The 25,585-nt window shown below is 41.8% G+C and overlaps 1 protein-coding gene across 1 annotated transcript in view; it reads left to right on the plus strand.

Annotated features, from left to right (window-relative positions):
* LIMCH1 (LIM and calponin homology domains 1) overlaps nt 1-25,585 on the plus strand; it is a 180,461-nt gene that overhangs the window by 130,485 nt on the left and 24,391 nt on the right. Inside the window, exons 9-13 of the mRNA XM_010574547.1 lie at nt 5,747-5,782; nt 10,033-10,159; nt 13,009-13,163; nt 13,373-13,775; nt 17,605-17,826. Coding sequence (XP_010572849.1) covers nt 5,747-5,782; nt 10,033-10,159; nt 13,009-13,163; nt 13,373-13,775; nt 17,605-17,826 — 943 coding nt within the window. The remainder of the gene's footprint in view (nt 1-5,746; nt 5,783-10,032; nt 10,160-13,008; nt 13,164-13,372; nt 13,776-17,604; nt 17,827-25,585) is intronic.

Here is a 25,585-nt window from a genome sequence, read left to right on the forward strand (position 1 = left end):
GAGTCAGAGGAAGAACAGCAGGTGAAAGGGCCTGATAATGAGAGAGATGATTTGGCGAAACGGAAATCTCAAAGCACCCTTCCTCAGCTACGAGAAGATGTGACTTTTGTGAATGCCTCTATAACAAAAGCAGATCTGGAGACGTGGAAAAGATTGAAACTATCAGGGGAGCCCAGGTACGGTTTCTGCCTGTGGACAGGATTGGCACCCTGGGAAGCGTGTTTAGTTTGTCACAATCTGCTGTGCATGCTTGTGGTTTTAAACTTGAAGAATGCCTTGATGACAACCAGTCCTTACCTATTTCAGTTTTCAGGAGGAGTCCAAAATCTGTGTAGGGATGCTATCTATCATGAAATGAAAATGTGTCCATCATTTAGAGCACCACAGTAGTTTCACAGTCACTTCCCTGGTGGACACTTTTAATATCATATCAGAAAGGTCCCTCTTGTCTTGTGGCTCAATCTGCGTTGAAGCTGCTTGAAGTTAAACAGCACAAAGGTCCAAGTGGTACCACTAACTCAGCAGTGCTATGGTGCTGCTAACCAAGCTATCTTCAGGACTTGGGGCATTATACCTTCAGGGTATTACCTGAGGATCAGCATCTGTTTGCATTAATGTGGCTATACTGCTTTTGAGACCCAAGCTGATGTATCTACTTGGCATTGTACTTCCATGCTGAGTAATACACCAGCACTGTTTGTCACTGCAGCAGGGGTTTCAGAAGCCTCCTTGTATGGTGTAGAAGTGCTCTTTTTGTAGATTAGACCTCCACAAAGGGAGCCAGTATAAATCAGTTACTCTAAGCTATTTCACTATGGAGATGAGCATGCAGGTGATTTGTGACTCCAGTAGGAAAGGAGAACTCCTAGCCTTCCTGTTTAGGTGTGTACTGTTTTCCAGTTAAAGGTGGCCATCTGTTCAGGCATTCTTCTATCAATGTGGTTACTGTATGTAATTTTAGCTCTAATACAAACTATCAAACTCAGCCATTCTCTTATCTCAAAGGTGTTAGTAGTCTCTCCATTACTTTTGAGGTGATTTACTAAAATCAAGATTCAGTCTCCTTGGTTTAGCATAAGTGAATTTCCCTTGCTGGTGCTCTCATGCCCATGGCAAGGTGGGTGTACCGGTGCCATGCAGTCTCACATAGCGCGTGGCCCAGCTCTACGTGAGCAAGTAAGGGAACTGTGGCTTTGTTAGGGTGAGTGTGGAATGGGCCGTATGCTACGTTCCTTCCCCTAAGGAAGAGCTTCCATGGATGTGCTCCCAGAGTTTCCCCAACAGGTCTGCGGTATCTTCAGATTTTATCTGTCATTTGGGCCTCAGTAGGCCACAGCTGTTTGTACCTGGGTCCTTGAATTTTAAAATAAAATCCCTTCAAAACCTTAGGAGCATTTAATTTGCTTTATTCTGGGGTCTGATGTTGGGGGTATTCTTTTATTCCTCGTTCTGACTAGTGAAGAAGATTTCAAACGTCCCAGTGACACTCTTCCACCAAGAGAAATCACAGTGAAAGCAGCAGCCAGCGATGATTTTGCTGTCCGCAAAGCCAGAGCAAATAAAAAGGCTGGTAGCCCTAAGCAGAAGTTTGTGCATTTTGGGCCAGTAACTGAGATTGATCAACAGAAATGGGACAAGCTCGTTATTGGCAGAGCTTCATCCAAGAGTGGAACAGAAGAGGAAAGCAAGGAAGACTGTGTGGAGAGTCACTCCAGCGTTGAAAGCTCTCCTTCAACCACCGTTGGCAGTCCTGGGTTTGCTGAACACAGCAATGAAGTATCTAAGCCACAGAATGAGTCCAGGTATTTGGTGTGGCTTAGGAAGCACTGCTGAGCTGGCAGTGAGACCTGTTCTTGACAGATGCTGATCTGCATGGGGGTGGGCTGCAGCATAGACCTAAGAGCTGTTTGCACGCACGGCCTTTTTCAGAAGTCATCTGACGCCTTCACAGTATCTTAACGTGTTTAGGGTTACGCAAAACAACACAGTGCGAAGGTCTTCCGAGAGCTTGCCTCAAAATTTCTGACGGGCGGTGAAATCACTGGTGTCTCAGAGTCTGAGCTGTCGTTCAAGATTTTTCTGCCTCTTTAATTCCAGCAGCTTCGCTCTGCCCGCTTTCAGCACATTAGGAATTTGTTGTTCAGCTTGCTGGCCTTACTGATGTTGAAAAAATGCTTTCTTCAAACTTAACGGATTTACTTTCTTTTTGAAGATGTAGTGCGGAAGCCAGGGTGTATTGGTGCTCTGTGTTCCTGGCATTTATCTGGAGGAGAATTACAGCTCTGGGAAGTTAACATATTAACAGAGCTTACATTTCTTTGGCTTTTCTTTAATCGCTTAGTCTGTGGCTGTAGCAAGAAATTTTAATGAATGCATTCAGCAAGCAATTCATTCAGCTAAGTTTGTGTGTTTATAAAGCATTTGCAAACTGAGTTGGAGGACTCCTTTTCTTACCTTTCATTTGACCTGAGAACATTTTGTCTCTCTCATCCCTCCTGTCAATCTCATCACTAGTGAGGTAGCCAAGTCAGGTACAGATGACTCTTGCAGGAGAATGCCATCACCTGTCCCAGCTTTTGGCATCGTCTCTGAGAAACAAAGCCCCTGCAGTTTGAACGAACAGCAAGAAAGCATCAAGGAAGAATGCGACGGGCATTTCCCAGACGTTGAAGGAGATGATACAGTTAGAAGGATGGGAACTTTTCAGAGGCGTACCACTAGCCCCGTTCCCATACGTTGTCCTCCCCTCTCAGTAGCTCCTCATCTGCTGCAGCAGCGGCAAGGGGAGGCAGTAGCTCATGAGAAGGATTTGAAGACTCCACGGGAAGCAGAAAGGTCAGAGAACAGAAGCAGGTCCCTCTGAGCTTCATGCCTGGTTTGTGTGTGGTGTTAGCTTGGATCAGTCAGCAATATTGTTCCATTCTTCACACGGCCTTTAAAGATGTGTTTTACTCGTTCATCATGGCATGCGTTCTGTTTTATGAAATTACTTACAAGAATGTATCCTGTGAACATAAAACAGTCTGTTTTCTTTCATAATATTTAAGTACTTCAGCTGTTAATTGCTGTTCAGCATGAAAACAGTCTTTCATCTTTTGGGGGGATTACTTCTGCAATCCATGGTGCTTTGTCCAGATTTTTGTGCCAGCTTCCAAGTGAATAATTCCTCACATACATTTTTATGCAATCCCCAACTTCTAATGAATCACCTACATAAGTGTGGCATTCAAAATAGTTTCCTCTTGCTCTCACTCCCTGTGCTGTAGCTAAAGATACCTAGTTGTCCATCACTCTGCAGGTGTGTTTTGAGTAACAGTACCCCACGTTGCCTGAGCAGCCACTTGCCTTTGGGCTGCACAAGTGAGCATTGTCATGGAACAGTATCACTTGTCTCTCTGAGCAGTACTGTCACACGAGAAGAGAGCCAAGAAGAGCTTGAAATCCCTCAGCTGCAGAGCAGTGGAACAGAAAACAAAGTGAAATTTCCAGACCCACAAAGAGATGACATGTTGGCCAGAAGAACTGGAGCTTTTCTGAAACAGCCTGGGCCCAGTGTTAAGCAGTTCCTTCCCATGCCATTTTCAAAGCAGCAGAACAAGCAGGGCACAGCTAGAGAACTTGAGAAGAAAACTATGAGGTAAGAAAGTTGTGCTGCTCTCTCTCCCTTGTAGCTGGCCCTGTGGGCTCTTTGTCAAGACCTCTTGATCTGGAAGAGCTGCTGTTGGCCCAGCAGCTGTTTCTTCCATGCTCGTCCTCGTCCTCGATTCTGTGCCGACTCTTCCCCCTCAGAAGGCGGCAACGCAGGGTTTCTGGCCCTTTTGGTAGAGCCCTGTAAAAATTCAGAGCAGATGCAAAATTCTAACAGCATGTGGAAATGGGTATACATAGCAATATTGCATTACATTTCCAGAGGTTTCTGGTTAAATATGGGCTAATTATTACAAATGTTTCCAGCTAGAAATATAGGTGCTGGATAGGGTAGGTTAGATGCTTGTTTATGGCTTAGTTGGTGCCAGTGAGTTCTAAACAGGATATCTAGAGATCCCAAGATCCCTCCTGATAATGCTCAGTGTCTTTCTAAACACTTTTGTTCAGATGGGTGAGGCTATGTGGGGAAGTTGGTGGTTTAAGCCTTTGAACAGCGTTATCATTGGCTGGTTAAGCCACATGCAAGCAGGGGCAGAAATGTTCTTATCCATCAACCTCTTCAGCATACATGAGGAGAAGGATGTGCATGTGCCTGTGCATACACAGATGAAAAACTAGTATACAGCTCAGGCAGGAGAAGCAAAACTGTCACCTACCATAGAATTGAACAGTGGCTTGGTGTTGAGAAGACCTTAAGTTGAATAGTTTAGTTAAAATATGTACTTGAATACTTTAATCTTTGCTGGGTTCAGGACAGTTTGTGTTTCTGACTTAAAGGAATGGAAGTACAAGCATTTGACTCTATGAAAACTATGTTTTGTGCACCTGCCTCACGTAGCTTGTCACCTATCAGCTATTAGGGTTGGGGGGGGGTTAATATAAAGCAGTTATGCTTTTCATTATGTATATGTGATTTTTCAAATGTTGGTTAATACATCTCTGCACTGCTGCCTTTGGCTCACTCAGGCCTGAAAAATGTCCACAAGTCTGCATTAATAGCTCTGGAAAACCTGTAATACAACCACTGCAAGAACAGCAGCAAGGGCAGGAAAAAAGCAACCTCCCTCCTGCAGAACAAGATGAGACTGTTTGTACTGCCCAAGTGGGTGAAGGTAACCTTAATGAAGTCCACCTTGGTCAAACGTCTAAGCTTCAGGAGGTTTCTGAGGAAAACAAAACGGAAACATTGTCATCCAAGGATGAGCATCTGCAAACGTGAGCTCTCTATGGTGTGAATCGCACAGCTTGTACGCCCCTGTGTGCACACTTAAGAATTCAGGTTGTGCATTGGCTGGTGTGCTTTCAGTCCAGACTAAAATACTGTATGTTAGTAATACACTTTTTAGAAACAAACAGAATAGTTGTGTAATGCATTTTCTTTCTAAATACTTGAAATACTGAAATGAAAGCTAACTGAAAGGAAGTACTTGATTACAGTATCTATGTTGAATTGCAGAAAAGGTTTATGAATAGCAGAGATTCAGCTGGACTCTGCCTTTTTAGAGATGTGTATCTTGCTTCTCCATGCTTAGAAAATGTTGCAGTGTTCTATGATTCTAAGACTGCCACTTTAGTGAATGACACTGACTTGTGTATTACCAGTACCTTTATCAGCTACACACACACCCCCAAAAAAACCCAACAACAACAAAAAGGAAATCCTGTGGCTCACTTTCTTCTCCCTATATTTGTCTCTTCCATGCTTCAGTAATGGTGATTCTGAGCACTGCTGTGGAATATTAAGTTTTGTCTCCATTCATCACATGTGTGGCACTTAATGTAAATGTTAATATATTGTCTGTTTTCAATAACTATTTTCTACACCCATTTTAGGTATACTTCAGCAGATTTTTATAATGGGAGCATTAGTATGGGGTCAGGGAGGGATGGGTGGTGTTCTTAAGTAGTTTGACCTCCAGATGATTAGGTAAGTCTTGTTTGCTGAATACATAATCCCTGAACAGTATGATTCTTTTTTGGTCAGCTTTACTAGTACGGGTTGGATGTTCAAGTGTCAATTACCCAAATAGTATGGGTCCAATTGCAATTACTACTTAATGTATTTATCAACGCTCTAATTTTATATTTGGTCTTGTAGATTCGGCCCCAGAACTGCTGTGTCTGATGACGCAGAGTAAGTTGTCCTGTGTTCACAAGATTCTATTTTAAACAACTTACACTGCATGCTTTCCCGTCTTTCTACTAATTTAAAATGCAGTTGATGCCTCATCGTTATTTTGCAGTGTTCCAGCAAATAATTTTTTCAGAAAAGCACTGAAAAATGGAATGCAATATGGCTTACATTGCAGCTAAAAATAATTTTTATATAAAAGCCCATAAAAACTGGGCATAAGACTAATGTCCAGCTGTTGCTTAAAGTATTGTTTCCTCTTTTTTTCTTTTCTTTTCTTTTGTTTTTCTTCTGAATTACCATTGCCTCTAATTAGCTATAGGTAAAGAGGGTTGGGTTGAATCTGGGCTGGGCTGGGTGTTGAGGAAAAAAATTATGACCTATACAGGAAGAAAAAAAAAATCCCAAAGCAAAATAAAATCCATTGTGATCTTCAGAATAATTTCCAGGAAAATACATCTTCAGCTGTTCCTTTATTGTCTTTTAAAAACTTTCTCTTGAATCCCTTCTAGGTTGGGTTTAATTTAATAATGTACTAAACTTCATTTTTTAAGCTCTTCACCTTGATGCTTTACTTTTGACAGAAGACGTAGGACTGTGACATTTATTGCACTCAAACATTTTAATTGTGTATGTATATGTAAACTGTAGTTCAGAATAGTATGCAATGTCATTTAGAAAGCTCTGTGAAAGTATCAGCTATTCTTGCAAAGTGCAGGCACCCACATAATAATGTCCTTAATATCCTCCTTCTGTTCACAGAAATGCACATGACCTTCTCTGTCTCACAGATTAAATCACAAAATAGAAACAGCATAGAGGGTTTTTTTATAACAAGTATATGCAGAGACTCATATAATTTTTCACCCTTTCCTCTAATGATAAAGGCTAGAATCATGGACCAAATATTCTTTACAAGATCTGTAATACCTTTATGCTTGAGCAAAGCCCGTGTCCTCTGACTACAGAGTAAACGTGACTATTTTCAAGCAGTAGAAATCTGTTCAGTCAAACGAAGAGATGAGATAGAGCATAGCAACACAGAAGTGTTATACTTCACAATGGGGACTTGCCTGCCATTTCAGAAAGCCTACCTGATTGATTTGTTCATTTGTTTCCCCACATTTTTGCATGTCTGTATTAAAGGTAAACATAAGAGAAGATAGATGGAGATGCCTTCAAAGAGGCATTGCAATGGGTTTGGTTGTATAAAGTGAGAGTAGCAAAGATGAATAAACCATATTGTTTACTCCACATTGATTCTGATTTTATTTTAAAAGGCAAAACAATAAATGTTCAAGCCTCGTTGTCATCCTTTCCAGATGTGCCACAGTTTACAGAGCAACTATTTTCCTGAACTGTCTTTTAAGTTCTTATAAATGTAAGATTGTGTTTTGCCTTCTGAAGACGAAGCACTTATGAAGAATCTAATAAAATATGGCTCTCAAGTAGGAGAAATAAATTGAACTGACATTTAAAATGCTTCCACAATGTTTGTCAAGTCTCCTTTGAAAACTCTGTATCTTGAATTCAGTCTTAGACTAGGTGCTGTTTATTCCAGCAGCAAAACTAGAAACTCCTTTATTAGATTGACAAAGTTCCCTTCACTGGTTAGGGAACGCTAGGTATTGCCATCAGCCCCGGTCTGTCTCGAGGTCCAGAAGAGGCAATACTTAGTGTGTTGCTGCTGATCAGCCCCATTTCCATCTCCTGAAGAGGTAGGGCTGAATTCTGGTGGTAGCATGACAGTCCAGTGTGAGTTTAGGCTTATGCTTTATACTTTAAGCTTGACAAGCAAATTATAGTGAGCTGAGATTTTTGACTATTTGTTTACTAGAGTGTGATTCTTTAGCCAGCCAGCCAGCCTGTTGCTTTTAATGTTTTGTTGGAGTTTCTTAAGTCTTGGTATGCCTGTAAAATGATAATGTAGCTACATAATAAATGCTTTGCATAAGAATTTTTAACACTTCCTCATAAAAAGAAGTTTTTTACCATATTTCTCACTTTTAAATAGTCTGAACACTCAAGTCCTTTAGGACTTTTTTTAATCCAACGCTTGTTCAGCCCTGTTTAAAAAAAAAAAAAAAAAGAATTGCTGCATGACATCACTGACAAGAACAACTGTAATTTGCAAGAATAAAGTAGCATAACTTAAAAATCACATCATCCCAAAGATCTAGCCCCCCAGTATACAGTGTTGGTCTGCACAGTGGTTTTTCCTCGATCTTTGTTAGAATGGCAGGTCTGGTACACTGGTCAGCAGAAAGGCCTCTTGCTTCCAGGCAGAGTTTGGATACAATCCCCAGAGCTTATCCATGGCAGTGAATGCCCAGCAGCAGGAGGTGACAACTAGAGTAGAAGGTGCATGTGGAGTTGTAGTGTATAGTTTGATTCCTGGCCTAGGCTGAAGCCTTTTCCAGAGTACTTCTTTTATTGCATTGTTAATAGCCGTAAAACCTTTGGTTTTGCTGTGTGTGCGCCCTGAGAGACCTGAGTGAACACAGGGAATAAATACTAGCTTTTCCTTAGGGCGTCAGGGGACTCTTGGTAGAAAGTATTTTTATTTTCCCATCCCAAATGGCAGAGGGTGAGTACTCTTGCACTCTACTAGAACCAGTTACCACCATTTCAGGTCCTCTGTTTTCTTCTGCTGTATGTGAATGAAAAATTCTCTGACATGAGGGAATGGTACAAGAAAGGAGCTACACAACCAGCTTGACCCAGTAGGCACAAGGTGGAAAATACTTAACGCTAAAGGCTTTTCTTAGTGTGAGTTTCAAAAGCTCTTAAACTGGAATAAACCGTTTAAGGGTGACTTTATTTACAAGTTAAGCATCTCCTGCCCCACCTCACCAGTCCGCAAAATATGACTGATATTGAAATATTACTTAGTAGGTGGTATGCCTTTAGTTTTAGAAACAACAAAACTTGCCATCTCTTTAGGTTCTGTTATTTAGGAGTGCTCCAATCCAATCCTGAGCAACACAACCCTTAAACTACCCACAAAGAAACCCAAATTAGTGTACCCCTCAGCACTCATGCTTTTTAAGGGGTGAAGCACGGTAGTATGCTAACCTCAATGTTCATGCTTAAAGGCAATAGGATGTGTATTCTGTCCTTCATTTCTGAGTAAATACCTACTAACAGGATGGGATCTGTGCATGTCCTTTTTCCATCCACTGTCCAGACCTTTCAGTTTTCCCTTGAGAGTGGTTCATTCCCATCTTTGCTTGCCTGAACACAAATGTTGGCTAAATATATATATGCACAGCTTTCCGTGTCTATTCACTTTGATTTTTGTGGACACAGTTGCCTACGGTTTTATCTTCACTGGGTGCTTTTCCTGCTAGTTGGCTTGTTGGCTCACCTAAAGCTACAGAGGATCATTTGAAGACTGCTGTGAAATCCCTTCATGTGCAACTGCATGGCGCTTTTTTTTTTTCTTTTAATGGCACAACTGAGGTCATGTTTTACTAATAATAGGTAGTAGGGGGGGAGTAGTGTGTATGTTATCTTCATGTGAAGTTCTTTATATAATATAAATGGATGTATAATATCAAACCATGACCTTTTTTTCCTTTAACTCTCCAAAGGTCAGGGACAGAAATAGAGTGTGTAGAAAGCAACTCTTTTGTCCTGAACGTCAGCTTTTCCTTGTTAGGTTAGCTGTATTAATAAGTTGGTGCTGATAGCATTGAGTTTCTTCCAGGCAGGGAGGGGAGAGAAGGAAGTACCGTGCTGTTTGCGCTCTGTGTACTTCTCTGGGCAGGCTGTCCCTGGTTTTGTAGCAATAACAGTTAGCCAGCCATGCTGCCCCTAATATACTTCTCAAGCCTCTCTTGTTTTACACTGAAATGGAAACTTCTGTCTGCGGTGTTAATTGGAGGGGTCTTGAAAACTCACTGGGAAACAAATGTTCAGAAAGTAAAATGTTCTGAACTCTGCTCTGAATTGAATTATTTCAATAAGAATTGATGGAGGCGTAATGTTAGTGATGCTTCTTAGTGAGAGGCAAAGTTGTAGTCAACTAATAAAAACAAGAGAAAGTTGAGGAGTATAATGCCTGAAGTACTGTGTGGAAGCCATAGGGATGCTAACTGGTCCTTCTAGGGGACTGCTGCTTTTGAGAGCTTCGTAACGGTGCAGGTGTCTGATTCTGCCGTAGCACCCTCATGTGGCTTTAGCTCTAACAAGCTGAAGGAATATAAGCCTCTAAATAACGCTGCACTAATTCTTATTTCCCCCTTGTTTAGGAGTATGAGCATGTTTGACATGAGATGTGAAGAAGAAGCTGTGACTCAGCCTCATAGCAAAGCTCGCCATGAGAAACTGCAGAATGTACACAACCAGCTGAAAGAGGATGAGACCAGGTGGCAAGATGTGAGTATGCAACATTGTCTGCAGTGTTGGCCTTCAGGCCAGCTAGCTAGGCAAAAAAGTGCAACCTGCTAAATATACAGTTGTTCTCTAGCACTAAAATAATCAAGAGTTTTTTTCCCTTTTTTTTTTTCCCCAATGGAGTGTTGCTAAAAGCATAGAAGTTCATAATTTGATGTAAATTACGGAATACAAGGTCTTCTGGTGCCTTTGCCTGTGCACCATGTATTTTGCTTTTTAAAAAAAAATGTAATTAAACTGTGATCAGGTAAACATGGAAGCAGAACAGCTTCTAACTGCAGATTTCTCTAACTTTTATAATTAGTAAATGCCCAAAGTGACAAAATAAAAGACTAAGCAGGACAGTGAATAAATAGCTTGGACTTGGCTTTAATAAATTTGCATAGATACAGAAAATGCTAATGTTTTCTATCTTGTCCAAGCAAACAAATTACCCTTCGAGTTAGCTATGCCCTGCTTGGGTTACAAGTCCTTTCCAAACCCTCTTTCTTCAATTTTTTTTTTTAAGCTGTCCTAGAATTTGGTATTATCTTCAGCAAATTTGTAAGGACAGAAAAGTGTGATCTGCAGGTAAGTTAGTATCAGGAGTTTCAGTATCAATCCTGTTCAGTCCCAAAGACTGATTTTAAATTAGGAACCTGGGGCTTTTTTTTCTTTCTTTCTTCTTTTTTTAATTTAAAAAACCGCACAGACCTCTTCAGGCAGCTGGAACAGTAATTTCCCATTATAAGGACAGCTACTGTGAAACATCTCAGAGAGGTTTTTGGTAGAAAATTCAAGGAAAAGTCCAAAAAAGAACAGTATATACAACTAAGAAATAACTTTTTGTAGTAGAACAATGAAGGATTTCAGCTGAGAGGTCTGTATGTGTGGGAAGCCATAATTTCCCAGCAGAGATAAGAATGAGTCCAAAGGCATTCAAGAGGTTTGAGAACTCTCTGCTGTTGAATGGAAAATCCTCTGAGCTAAAGTGCATAAGTTTTCCAGGCCCTCAGTACCTTCTACACTGAACTAAAAGTTCTGAAGAGCCACTAAAAATGCCCATACTGGAATGTTCTTGGCATTCAAAAGGCTTTATGGAGACGACACTGCATTCATGGTCGGATATTTTTTAATATGCCCATGCTGTAAATTTGCCAACAATTAACAGTTTCATGGCTTTTTTTTTTCTTATTGTTATTCTAAAGCATCAGAGCTGGAAAAGATAAACATGTCTGGTTTTTAATTGCAAAAAGAGGAGGAGGGCTTATGTTATGAAATTTGCTAATGAAAAACTAATTTCCAAACAATAGGCAATAGTGGGAGTAGCTGAAGAAATGCTTTGGTACTTCAATGAGAATAATTAGTAACTGAGGAATATGAAAGGCCTATGTTTCAAGAAGGGGATTATAGACTGATATATGTAGGTCATGTGAAGAAATACTTTAATGAGCATTCCCTTGAGTGTAACGTCAATAATTTGTGGTTTTAAGCTAAATTAGAAGTGACAAGGTTTGTTCCTGGTTTTAATAAAATAAGTTATGCTTGTAGTACCTTCTGCTGTTTACCAATAAAAATGCAATTAAAATATTTGGGAAACCATGTAATTAATGAAATAGCCTTTGAATTGAGTGTGTGTACAGAATCTCTGTTTTTTATTAAAACCAGAATTTGTTAGAGTGTATGAAATATAATCTGTATACTAATCTCCTGATGTTGTAAAGTTAATGACAAATGTGGCCCTACAGTTTCCTAGGAAGTTATTTTTTCTTTGCAGAAGTTCTGTAGACGTTATTTTTTACATGTAAGATTTTGTTCCTTTACTAGTTGGCTGCAAAGAAATTTTACAGCTTAGGAATTTCTTTACTGTAATACTTATACATTGAAAAAGATCTTGTCTCTGTACCCTCTAGGACTTGTGAATTCATAACCTAAGCAGGATGCAAGACAGGTGCCTGTAACAGGTATCTCCTGTGACTCTCTGGTTTAGTGTCAGGCTGGTTTTGCAAGGTAAAGAACCAGCATCAGTGGATCTTCTGGACAATTTTGGGCAGGCAGATTCCAGAAAGAGTAAGATCATTACTTCAACAAGGACATATCTATGTAGCTGGATACAAACCACAGGCTTTTTGCTCTGTCATGTCTCCACACCAACCAGGTGTGAACCACTTTAGTCTCTAATCTGAGTTGCTCAGATCTGGGTCCAAAATATTGGAGGGTTCCCATGAGGAAGGATTTAAGTTTGGATGCTGCACTGGATTTTTCTGTCAAAAAACCAAAAGCCTGGATCAACCATGCTTGCATGTAGTTGGCTGATAGCATGGGTAAAATATGGGACTATCAGCTCTCCAAGGCAGACTGTCAGTGCAGCTGTAGTTCATGGTGAAACAACGTCCCTTCCTCCAATGAACTCCTGCCTCCCACGCATCTGATTATTAAAATTCTTCACCAAACAATTTTTCTACTTCATCTTTCTGGGGAATTGGGTTTTGTCCATAATGCTGGCCGTAATGAAAATTAATGCCCTGACTGGTCCTTTTAGCCCAAATTTCCCAATTTTACTACCTAGCATGCTTCTACAACGCTACAAAGCTAAAAAGAAAATACACCAGTGGAGCTATGCAATCCTTACTGGCTCCTGCTGTTAGGAGAAAAATCAGTCAGGCAACATCTGCATTTTAGGGTATAATCTCCTTTTTTCTTTAAAATAAACATCACTGCTGGCAGGCAATGGGAGCCTGGTCCACAGCCAGGAACAAGCATTGCAAAGTGGCTGGCTGGATTCATTGGTTTCTGTGGCCAGTTTTTACCTATTTGCAACTGTGCATTCAGGTGCCTTCCTTTTCTCACAGGACCTGGCTCGGTGGAAGAGTCGTCGAAGGAGCGCTTCACAGGATTTAATAAAAAAAGAAGCTGAGAGAAAGAAAATGGAAAGGTTATTGTCTGGAGATGGGACAAATGAGCGCAGAAAAAGCATCAAAACCTACCGAGAAATTGTGGAAGAGAAGTACGTTGTTTTACTGAAGTACAGTGGCGTGTCTGAAAATGTGTGCTCCAGAGGTGATAGGTTCCAGAGGTGATAGGTAACTGTGGGCAGCTGTGCCTGCGGGCCTGGGATGAGGGAGAGGGAAGGTTGTTGATGGAGCAGAGGAGGTAGGAGTGATTTCCAGCATTAATTTTAATGCGATGGTCTCTCTTGTGTTGTCTCCCTTGCAGAGAGAGAAGAGAGCGGGAGCTTCATGAGGCATACAAGAATGCAAAGTCACAGGAGGAGGCTGAGAGCATCCTCCAGCAGTACATCGAAAGATTCACTATCAGTGAAGCTGTCCTTGAGCGTTTGCAGATGCCAAAAATTCTGGAAAGAAGCCATTCAGTGGAGCCAAATTCCCCACTGAAAGACCCAAATCCTTTGAGATATTTAAGGCAACAGTCGCTGCCTGCTCCAAAATTCACTGCCACCATTGAAGCAACCATTGTTCCCACCACTGAACTAGAGCCCAGTGGTTCGACGGGCCGCACATCTCCCAGCAAAAGCGTTGTCTCCAAGGCTGTGCCTATGCTGACACCCAAGCCTTACTCGCAACCCAAAAACACACAGGAAGTTTTAAAGAACTTTAAGGTAGGATACGTTGCACTCCCCAAAGTCAATCAGGAGGCAAGGAGATCCTCACTAAATCATCCAAACATATAAATGTTTCATGCAATTAAGTAGAAAATGATTGCAGCATTCTGATAATTAGAAAACTCAAGTTTCCTGCTCTGTGCTGCCCAGGCTAGTGGTCTCTTCTTGGTTACCAGCCTTCTTAGAAACTTGACCTGTTCAGACTGGAATGTTTGTGCTGGTCATTTTTCATCAGGCTAAATTTGTTTGGGGAAAGACAGGAAGAGGGGGACCTCTAAAAAAAAAAAGCAAGGCGTTTTCTGAGAAAGAGGTTAGGAAAGAGTATGTTGTCATGGGTTTTTGTTTTTTAAACAAAAGGGAAGGGGCAGGGAGCATGAAGGCCCTGACTTTCAGAGCAAGACCTGAACTGGCTTTTGTGTTGGGGTCTGATTTTTGCCATACCCAAACAAGCCTGTCCTGTTCAGCCATATCATGAAAGCCTCTGAAACACTGCAGTGTGCATGTATTCTGTGTGGAGAGTCCCTACTCCTTCAGAGTCAAGAGCCAGCTTGCCCAAAGATACTCTCTGTCCTAAACATGCTTCTCAGCAGGGATGAATGGGGAAAGCTGCTTCGCTGGTTTAAAGAGGGGATATAGGCTGTCCGTGCAGGTTTAGAGGAACAGATTGGTACTGGGGCAGCAGTGTAACTGGGGATTGCTGGTGAGAGAGGGGGAGTGACTGCGTTGGGTTGCAAGAGCTGCACAAAGATTATGGGAATAAAACAAGTAAGAGAGGTTGGATGAAAGCAGGGCTGCCTGGAATAAGGAGCCAGCTATGAGATTTTTGGGGGAAGGGGCTAGGAGAAGAGACTGAAACTGGGATATAAAACCTGAGGAGTGTATCTTTGGACTGGGTGGGTGTGGAGAGCAGGAGTAAGATACTGCAACAATGATGGAGAAAGCAAAGAACTGGGATGTGTTAGCGAGAACAGGCCAGAGTAAGTCAAGAAGAAATCTGCTTCTCACAGTGCCTGTACCAAAACTGGAGCTTCCTCAAGTCTTACTGTAGCCTTGTTGTAAGCAGTGTGAAGCCTGCTGGCATGGGTGCCCCCAGCCTGTAGAGTTTAGGTCCCCTTGTGTCTGCCATTGCTATCTGCTACTTTGCTAGTGGCATGCAGGGGTCCCTGCAGCCCTGCTAATGTCTCAGTAGCATTGCTACCATGTATATTCAGGTTGTTTACTTTCAAAAAGTAAGTCAGTTTTGTATAGGTAGTGAAAAAGCATGTTGTGATGTCTGTAATTTCTTGAAGTCTGTCCCAGCTCTTGTGGAATCCCACCCACCATGTTTCCTAGCTGAAATGTGAAACTGGTAATTCCTATTTCTCCTATATCTCAGTTGATGTTCCCCTAGTGTTTACATTTTAGATATCACTGAATCATGCATCTTTGGTTTTTTCCTGATCCATGCCACCTTTTTCCTCAGAGGACCAAGATGTATGTGTGTATCACCTTCACGTTAATGCATATATAGTTCACATGTGCAGGGAAAAACTAACCCATGGATGCTTCTACCCCCCGCTAACCACCACTAAAAGTCTGTCTAGATCTTCTTTGCTTGATGTGGAAGAATGTGATTTGTCTCAGTAAGACTCACTCCCTAGCACATATAGCTGTAGCGTTATTTTCCCTTGAAACACCAGTCTGTCAATGATTCTCGGCTCTGGTGACAATGTGTTGACTTGCTCCAGATCAGAAGGAAAGGAGTATGTTTGTTTAACTCTGCAGCCAGGGCATCTGTCCTGATCATTCAAACATTTGGGTTTTCTCCTTAATATAAATAGAGAAATGTCTTAGTCTAAACAGAGACACTAAAATGGATGGTGCAGCCTGCCAGTGTTTTCCTGGCTTTTTTATTTCTGAGATCTTTCATGACCTGCCTCTGTAGTAGGTAATCCAGCACACAGGCCCAGAAGACTTGGGGCTCAGTATTTGCTCACACTTGCGTTTGGAAATAAACCCTAGGAGTGGTACTGTGTTGAGTGGATGATGGCAGTGAGGAAAGGGAGGGAACCTTTTCATTTGAAAAGCAGTCGGAAAGGGTGAAACTGCTTGTGGAGCTGGGCTGTTTCTCCTCCGCCTGGGAGCTGACTGAGCGAGGTGCTAACTGCCTTCACCTCCCTGCACGTCTGTCAGGGCTGAGGATGCCCAGTGCCTCGGAGATGGCCCCTTAGTTAATCACCCTCAGATAGAGAACAGACGTCTGGATGCATGTGTACAAGAAGTCAGCAGGAGGAGTTTGCCCTCAGCTTAGCACTGATGGCATATACTAAGTTGGAGTGCTGCTCTTGAGGTATCCAAGCTGTTTACTCAAGAAGTAAAGTACTGAAGATAAGTAAATGGTGAAATAAGGAGCGGGGCAGGGAGGATGAAATGGGAAGAACTTTGTTTTCTTAAACTGTGTTTCAGTTCGATAAAGCAGTTTTGACACTTGTCGCATCTGTTTTCAGTAACAGTGAAGTAAATGAAAAGTTCCCATGGAATGGCTTACCTCTGAGCTTGTTTTTACATGTGTTTTTTGTTTATACAGTACCTGTGGAGAAACCCGAAATACTAATCACCATATATATCCCAGATAGCTTCTCTAAGAAATCACTGATTGATGCCATTATTCCCCCCAAAGTCCAGTGATTAGCAGAGAAGAGTCTGTCCGTATTTACTCCCTCACCTTTGCATTGTCTCCCATGGTGACCGTTTTGCAAGGAAGGATCTCTGTGCACAAAGTAGCCAAGCCCTCCTTCAAATCTATTTAAAACTCACCCCTGCTGACAAGCCTATAAACATCTGTGTTGTAGCTAGGCAGGAGCAATACGGTGTTACTGATACCTGGTCCTCTCCTGGTCTCTATCCAGCTGGGCCCTCTTATGGTGAATGGCCTGTGAGTTCCTTGTAGCAAGACTTTTTTCGTGTATACCATGGCTTCTGCAGACAGCCCTCCAAATTGAAGGAAGTCCTTACATGCCACCTCCATTCAGAACATAATTATGAAGTATTAAAGTCCTGAGAAGAAGCTGTATCAGTGCAGAGGAAGAAGCTAGAGCTTATTTTGTATTTTATGCGTTGCTTAAGGGTTCCTCAGTGGGAATATACGCCCACCAAGGAGCTAGCTTGACCCTGAGAACAAAGTAGTTAAACTATTTCTGTGCTCTCTTTTTCATGGAGACTGCATAAAATCATTTTCTGGGAAACCAGCTATTTATTTTATTGCCTTGTGGAGAAGATGGAATGCCCAGTTTTGTTTGTTGGTTCCTTGCTTCACAGTTATGAACAGTAAAGAAACAAGTGGGTGAACTCTGCTGCTCCTGACCCTTCAAAGTTGACATGTCAGTGCTTCAGAAAGCACAGTCTACTAACGCTGCGGTGAGGTCATCAGGCTACATAGCAGTTCAGTTCACCAGCGTAATTAGTCCTGGAGAACCTGCTTGCCTCTTGCATGAGGCAATGCAAAACCCAGCAGTTTTGGTCTAAATCTAACCTAAATCTTTGTTGTTCTTTTAAAATCCATTGATCTGTGGTGCACACAAAGGGTATCTGTATGTTACTGGGAAAACGAAATGTGGGAAACCAGGGAATCCAGAAGAATTATTACCTTCTGCCTGTATTTTGTTTGACACCCCTGGAATAGGGTTTTCTTCTGTTGTGGCCAATTGAATGAAATGTGTGCTTGGCTCTGTCCTTCACTAATGGCACAGGCTGTATTAACAATTGTCATGTCATGTTGAAGTCCTAATTTCCTAAATTCCTTTCAATGCTAATTGTCTCAGCATATTTATTTAACTGTATTCTGCAGGTAGATGGAAAAGTCAGCGTGAATGGAGAAAATTTCAACGGCATGGAAGAGAAGGATAAAGAGTGTACAACAGTAATATTTACTCCTTCGCCAAGCAGATCTCTTAAATTTGATGGAGTAGCCAGAGGGGACAGGCCCCCGGTGGAGTTGAAGAAGGACCCCACAAGTGTTGAGCTCAGTTTACAGAGGCCTGCCACTCAGAGTGTGCACAAAGAGCCAACAGTAAGACCAACACGAACAAACCAGCCTTACTTTCTCTGCCAATTTTCTGTCTCATAACATATTTAATCACTAACTAATGAAACGAGTGCTTATGTTTGCTTTATTTCAAGAGGGTGTGCCCAGACCAGGATAAAAAAAAAAAAAAAGAAAATTCTTTGTAAATTAAAGGCTTTTTCCTTTGGGATGTGGGTAGAGAAATGGGAGGGGAAGGTTCAAAAAACTTTTTGCAGCCAGCATCTTTTTTTTTTTTTTTTTTTTTTTTTTGGAATGTCATGTAGCTGATAAGCATGCTTTAAATGTGCTGGGCCAGGGAGAAATCGACTCTGTGTCCCAGCTATTGTGCAGATTTATTCAGCGCTTCTCCTGATGGTAGCTGATTAGATCAGCAACATAATTGGACTGTGCAAGCCATTATAATTAGTCTCAGTTTTCAATTTTCAAAGAAGAGGATGTGGATGTGCTGGCAGTTTTGAGCATTCAGCTTTCATTCCCCTCTCAGAAATATTAGAAAAGGGGATAAGCTATTGAAATGCTCAGAGGGACCAACATGCTTCTTAATTGCCTTATCAAAGAAACAAATTAATTTTACCTTTTCATCTTTCTCTCTCCCCCAGAGAAAAAGGCAGGAATAAAACTGAAGCATATCCACAGCAGGAATCTAGATGCTACAAAACTGTAATAAAAGTAGACAGTAAAAACAAGAAATAAGGACTGGACTGCAAATAAAGCATGTAAAAGGGTTGCAAACAAGTGGCAGGAGGGGGAATTCTCACCATTCTTTTCTGTGTAACAACAAAGAGAATCAGAGATGTGGTGAGAGTTGAAGTATGATAATTTTTTGCTTTCATCTCAGATTTCCAAAGCATTGGCCAGATGGATAATAGGGAGCAGGCAGGGATCTGTCCTGGGGAGCGATGGTTCGTTCATGCCAAAGGGCTTGTGTCTTATCTTACTCCTCTGCTTCATGCCAGTCTCTGATCATGGACAACCAAGCCATGGAGCCTGCAGCAAGCACGGGAGCTGGGATGTGCTGTGAGCACGGACTTGATCCTGTCAGAGGGAACTGGTATAGATTCAAAAGTGAATGATTTGCAGGAAAGCAGGCAGGGATGGCAGAGCAGAGGCTGCTCCTGTCAGAATGAATTGACTGTAAAGGAAAAGCCGGGTAAGCATTGCATCTGATATGGGAGAGCTGGTAAGGGGAATGTTTGGAGGACAGAGAAGAGCCTCAGCTTGCTGTAGATTAGAAGCACAATGGCGATCAGAAGAGTAGTCAAATGAAAGTGTTACTGTCTCCTTTTTTAGGATTCCCAGACCAGTATAGCTGTGGAAGAGTTGAAAGGAAATTCAGCAACAGAAACCACTGTTAGGGCTTGGATGTGTTTGTACCTGTTTGATGCCTTCTCATCCTTCCCTTTCTAGAGCTTTGAAGATGATGTGGCCAGCTGAACACAGATTTTTCTGTGTCCAGTTTCTGCTTCCAGTGTCTTAGCCCTTGTGGTGATACTGGCAAAGGAGGCAGAAGAGTTTGAATTCTCAGATTCCTTGTGACTCTGACATTTGCAGAATACCTCTTGGTTTGTAAGCTTGAGTGCACTTAATGATGAAGCCTTCTAGAGAGAATGAGTGTGCACCCAAATAGTGCTATTGACAGAGTTTCTCTGCTCTAGCTAAGGATTTTATATTGCTAGCTTCACGATTTCATCAATAATGTGACTGCATAGTGCAAATCATTATAATTGCTTCTGGCGCTTCAGCTTCAAGCAAAGGTATGTGTGTCAAGCACGTCAAGGGCAGAACAAGAAGAGAAGACTGCTTTGAGGGGGATCTTACATGGGGAAACAAGTGGAATGCACTGAGCGTGATGGGGGGAAATAGAAGGAGACCTCCCTGTGGCTGGAAGGGAATTTGCCAGCCTAAAATAAGATTACAGATTCTGTTCTTTCTAGATGTTTGCTTCTCTTTACCCAGCTGCTTCATTTTAATTTTCCAGGTCCCCATGCCTTAAGCTAAGGCATGGGCAGTAATTTAGCTATTGAGCGTACAGGAGTGCCCTGGTTCATGGGTGGGAAGGGCTTAGATGCCAGGTTACAGAGATAGGGCATGGTACTGACACTCAGCTTCTTCACTGTGTGTGTTGGGGCACAGACCAGCAGCTCAATATGGATGCAGTCAGTCTGGGGCCTTACCTGCAAGAATCGGGCAGCTGTACCTATTTCACTTCAGTTTCTGGACAACTAACACAATGATGTCAGCCTGCATCTGCAGAGTCTGAAATGCTAAACTCCTCTCTGAAGGTACAACCCCTACTAGGAAGGCTGGGAATCCAAATTAAGAAGGAAAAGAGCCTCCTGGGCTTGTCCCATTCCTCAAAGAAAGCAGCATTTTGCTGGGTAGGATACTGAGAAACTCTAGCTGTCACTGTGACCCTGCAGAGGGGAAGAAAGGATTTGCTTTTTGCCCCAGCAGGATGGGGCTTCCAAGCTACACATTCTTGGAAGTAAGAAAGCCTTCTGAAGCTGCTGCTGTATCGCCTCCCACAAGGAGAAACCAGGGCTATAGTTTTTGTCTGATACTTAACCCTACTGTATTTTTAGGAGAGGAGGAGAAGGCAACAGAAACAGGGATAGAAAAAGCAGCTGAGATGAAGAAGCAGAGCTGCCTGGAATGGAAGGAATGACTACATTTATTTTGCCTTGAGAAACTTTTACAAACTGAGCATGTTTTAAAAGCCTTTTCTAAACTTGCTTTCACTACCTTTATTTGTATACATTCCTTTATTGATGTAGTTCTTATTAGCTATGTTCTTCCCAGGCTTTGAATAAGATTCACAGGCACTAGTTCCTCTGCCTGTTAGAGATGCTGTTTCTAGGGGGTTTTTTTCCCCTCTAGTTGCTCTGAGATTTGTTTTGGGGTTGTATTTTATTCATTATTCATTTTCTGCTCTGAGTCGCTTTTGTGAAGTATATATTCCTTTTCATATATACGTTAGCTTTGGCCCTCCTGTCCTAACCTTCTGATTCTCTTCCTGTTCTTTGCATGCCCCTTCCTCCTCCACCTTCTTAGGACTGCTCCCCTGCTGTTTCAGTTCAGTTGTCAAATAGACTAGTCCTGTCTTCTCTCCACCTGGCAGACTTCCCTTTGAAGCTCTGTAGCCCGGCTCTAAATCTGTCCGGCTGGCCTCAGGCATTGTCTGCAATACTGGAAGATATTGTGCAGCTGTATTTCAACAGCTCTTTTGGCCTGAAGTTTGGAAAAAGGTTTAGTCAAGTTGCACCACTTCAAACGCTAATGTGATTGAGGTTTTGGGGGAGCTAGAGAAGTGTAGGGATCATTTCGTATGGGTGAGACGACAGCGTTGGTTGTCTTTTTGATAGAGAACAACCCCATGTACATGTGAATCAAATAACGACTGGCAGTCAGAGACTGATTGGGAAACGTATGTAACTCCTGCCTAAATCTACTATGAAATGAGATGCAAAAAGCTGCAGCAGGTGGGAAGGATGGTAAAGAAAAATATTTTTAAGAAACTATACTTGTGTCTGTAATGTATAGGTAGAATACTTAGATGGGAGGGGGGCGGATTTTAAAAGAGTCTTACCTTGACTCAAAGTAGCCTATCAAATTTAAGGCTAGGAAGGATAAATTTGACCTATAAGCAGGATGAATATATACCACTGGTGTTTGTGGAGCAAGGTGCTGCTAAGAGAGGCAGTAGGTGAAGCACTCCTCTCTTATTGCAGCTGGAAAAACAGGGGCAAAGGCCCAAAGACTGACTGATCAGTCAGTGGCAATGCCAGCAATAACGTGAGAATCATCTCCTCACCCTGGTCCTACCTGTCAGCCATTAGGTTGTGTTTCCTTTCTATTATACGGAACAGTTGCGCACATTACAAATGCTGAGAAGTTGTATCCTCTAGCTCTTTGAATCAGAAGTTGGCAAAGTAAACTGTTTTGTTTTAAAACAATATTTGTGCAGATTTTAGTGTAGGGGGATTAATTTGTCAGTGAGTAACATTACTTTATTTTAACCAATCTTTGTATGAGCATTTAGAAATTATTGGCTTGTTATAGCCCTAATTATAGCTTTGCTCTGATCAACCAAAAAGAAAATAAATATAGGCAGCAACATTAAAAAGATCAGGGTGGGGTGGTGATGGTGGCTTTCTTTTAATTTTTCACTAGCTAGCTTAAACTTGCCCATTTCTACTCACTGCATGCTTGGCACAAAATAAACTTTTTATATATATCCAAGTAACACTCTCCTTCATCTTCAAAAATCCACTGATTGAACTGAGATTAAAGTATAAGCTTTCTTGTGGTTGGGGATTGTTGGCCAAGCTACAGGAGAGCAGGGTTGAAATCCTGATTTGTACATATCTGGTAGGACAAGTCTTTGTTCTTTGATTCATTACAAGAAACACTTGTAGAGTAAGTACGTCTGTTCCAGATTGACAGCTTTGCCTTGAACCACACATGGGAAGATGCGTAGAGGGCTGGACTACCTGAAGGGGAAAGGTTTAGGATGAGAAGTGAGAGCAGCAAAGCTTCAAAGCAGCTAGAAGGGAACTCTGCTCAGGATTTGGTTACGAATCTAGCGTCCGTGTCTCCCGTCCTCCAGACACCCGTGCACTTTTTAGTGTCTATGAGTGACAGGAGCTTATTTTACATCCCAATTGAGCAGTAATAACTCTAGAAAAACGACTAGCAGGAATACACTATTTCTTGCAACACTTTCAAGGCTTCTCTGTCAATTACTGATCCGCCCTCATCTTTGGTTATAATAGCTGGCTTGAGTGTAGCATTATATAGCTGCCAGATGAGGCAGATGACTTAACGTGTCAGAGCAGTGTTCTGGCTATAGTACTACACTGGCATAGCACGTAAGGCACTTAGCTGTGGCAGCCCAAGGTCATGCCACTGTTACCACTCACAGCAATCGAAGATGCTAGCTTTGCTGAGGAAATCATCGTATGAAAATTTTAAAGTCAATGATAAGTGTACAGTTTCAATCACAGAAGTTTGAAAGATGTGCCAGGCAATTTCTACATGTGGCTATTGATACTGCAACTATTGTCATCCCTGAGTGATTTTACAGAATTTAAACTGTACTTCTACCCTCATTCTTCCCGATACCTCTGCATTCTCGCTGCTTCCAGACAGCTTGTTTTGTCATGTTTTCATAGAAAATACAGTAACAATATTTCACATAATTTTGTGTACAAGTAGTGTTAATTGACCTACATTTTGATTTAATTTACAATAAGGGTTAATAAAGTTCTACTGTAACTTCCTTTGGAGTGTGAATTCTTGTAGTAGTTGTGATGTGCCGTGTTTTAGGAGTTCCTAGTTATTGTATTTTTAGGGGTTTTTAAGGATGTAAGTTTCTGCCACGGCAATAGGCAATGTGGCTATTTCTGGCTTGTATGGTCCTAATTAAAGAAATACTTGGACTGATGTCCTAGTTTATGGGATAAAAGTTCTGTCTGCCACAAACTGAACTAATTTATTTTCATGCCTAATAGATGTTTGATAACACTACGTAGTCAGCTGTGCTTGTGTCTTCGTTAAATTGATACCTTGGTTAGCAGACCTGGGGTGTTGCTTTGTCCTCTGTTACTTTTGTGGTCATTAACTGCAAATGCAATCACAATATTTAACTTTCCATCATGGACCAAGGCTTCTAAATCCTAAATGGGGAAGTTCACTTTAACTCGTGGGTGGCTAGATGCATGGGGTAATAAAAACACCAATCCAAGTAGAAGCATTCTTCAGTTTTTGGGGGTTAGTGAGGCAGTCTTCACACCAGCCTGGATCTGGGGGCAGAGATAACCACAGCCCCTACGCAGCAAAGTTTTTCCTGCTTCCCTTGAAGGTTTCATTGCCTGTGGCCGTGGACGAGCAGGTGTTGTGTGACCTTCCCTTGTAGACAGCTGCAGCAGAGCCAGGGTATAGAGTGGCTCTGTGGTCCTGCAGAATGACGTCTCTGCCCGCATGGACACGTGTGGCTGCAGCGGGTTGGTGCTGAGAGGCTGCGTGGGTCCTTCATCCCAAAGCATGGGAGCTCCTCTGAAACACCTCAGAAACGTCACTCACCAGGTTGTTTGGTTTTTCAGTGCCCATGTCAAAATACGATCATCTTAGGTAGAATGAAATGTTTGTATGCCTTTTTTTCATGCTCAGTGATAACATCATCATTTGATTACAAAATATTTATGAAATGTGAATGATGATAGTCTGTGCTAGAAAAGACATTTTATCAGCTGTATCGGTACAAGAATTTTCTTAAGTGTATCATATACCTGTGGATAAAATACTAGATAATATTACATTACTTGGTATTATAAATAGAACTAGATATAGTGGGAATGAGAGTGTTCCCCAGTGAAGTTGACTTAATTTTTTTATAAATTACTTACTAATCAGTTTTATATTTTTAGCTTTATGCCACTGGCATTTAATTGCTTGGCAGAGGGAGGAGGAAGAGTCAAGTCTCATGAGCAGGAACAGAACTTCAGCAGCATGCCATTGCAAAATTCAGTTTTCCTGCAGCAAGTAGTAGCTTTTTTTTTTTTTTTTTTTTTTTTTTTTACTCCTCTTTGAAAGAATTTCTATAAATAACATCTATGTCTGTACCTGGTTCAACCTCCAGGATATAGGTTATGGGTAGATTTAGTTATTGCACTTGTGCAGGATAGCTACGTGACACAGCACCATGTTTAGGTTCATGAGGTAACTCTAGACCCAGAGGTGATAAAAGTGCATCATGTCTGTGCATTCGCTGAGCTTTTTAAACCCTCTGAGAGCCCATTGTGGCTGTGCTCTTTCCCAGCTCTAGCTGCCTTTGGCACTTTACTTCCCTGAGTGTATGTAACGCTGTTTAACACTTTTTGTACCAGCCCCAGTTTATCACTGTTTATAGCTTTAAAGCCTCTGAGATTGAGATTAAATCTGAAATTTTAATTTATTTATTTATTTTAATTTTTCAGTTTGGACAGTTGCTTTTTGAGAGTGGAGGGTGAATTCCATTGCTTTACCAAAAATAATAACAATATAAACATTAATAATTGAAATCTGCAACAATTTCTTTGGAAGGGCTTATGCTTTGGAGCAGTGGGTAGAGTTCTCAGGTATGTGCTGCTTGCTTTTTCCAGTTAAAATCTACCTTGTTTAGGGCAAACCCTGAGCTTTTGAAAATAGCCATTTGTTTAGGTTTAACAGAGGAGGTTTGTAGGTTGTACGAATGACAAAATAGTTCAGGTTGTAGGTCGCTAGCTGAGTCTTCTGCTCAAAGCAGGATCAGGCATGAGATCAGACTGGGTTGCTAAGGGCTTGATCATTCAAGTCTCGAAAACCTCCGAGGACAGAGATGGCACAACCTGCCTGGACAGCCTGTTACACTGGCCTGAGTGTCCTCATGGAGAAAAGAAATACTGATTTCTGCACTGAGCAAGGTTGGGAAGGGTTTCCGGTAGCTTCTCCCCTGGCTGCTGTTGTGTCAGGAGCCAGAACTGAAGCTGCAGGAGAAATTTTCTTTAGTTGCAGTGTTCTTCTGCTGGGGCTTTCAGTGAGGAAGCTCTCACTGAAACACAGGCTGGCATCGAGACAAGCTAGGGAAGGGAGAGGTGGGTTATACAGGAGAAAAGAGCAACAGAATGGCAAGGGGCCAGTCTCTGGGACACAGGACTTGCGGTCTTTGGAGTATTTCTCTGAGGATTTTTTAGCCTGCGCCTCATCTCCAGTGACCGTCCCTCCTTGG

This window comes from Haliaeetus leucocephalus, unplaced genomic scaffold, assembly GCF_000737465.1.
Source record: "Haliaeetus leucocephalus isolate CR32 unplaced genomic scaffold, Haliaeetus_leucocephalus-4.0 Scaffold439, whole genome shotgun sequence".
NCBI lineage: Eukaryota > Metazoa > Chordata > Aves > Accipitriformes > Accipitridae > Haliaeetus > Haliaeetus leucocephalus.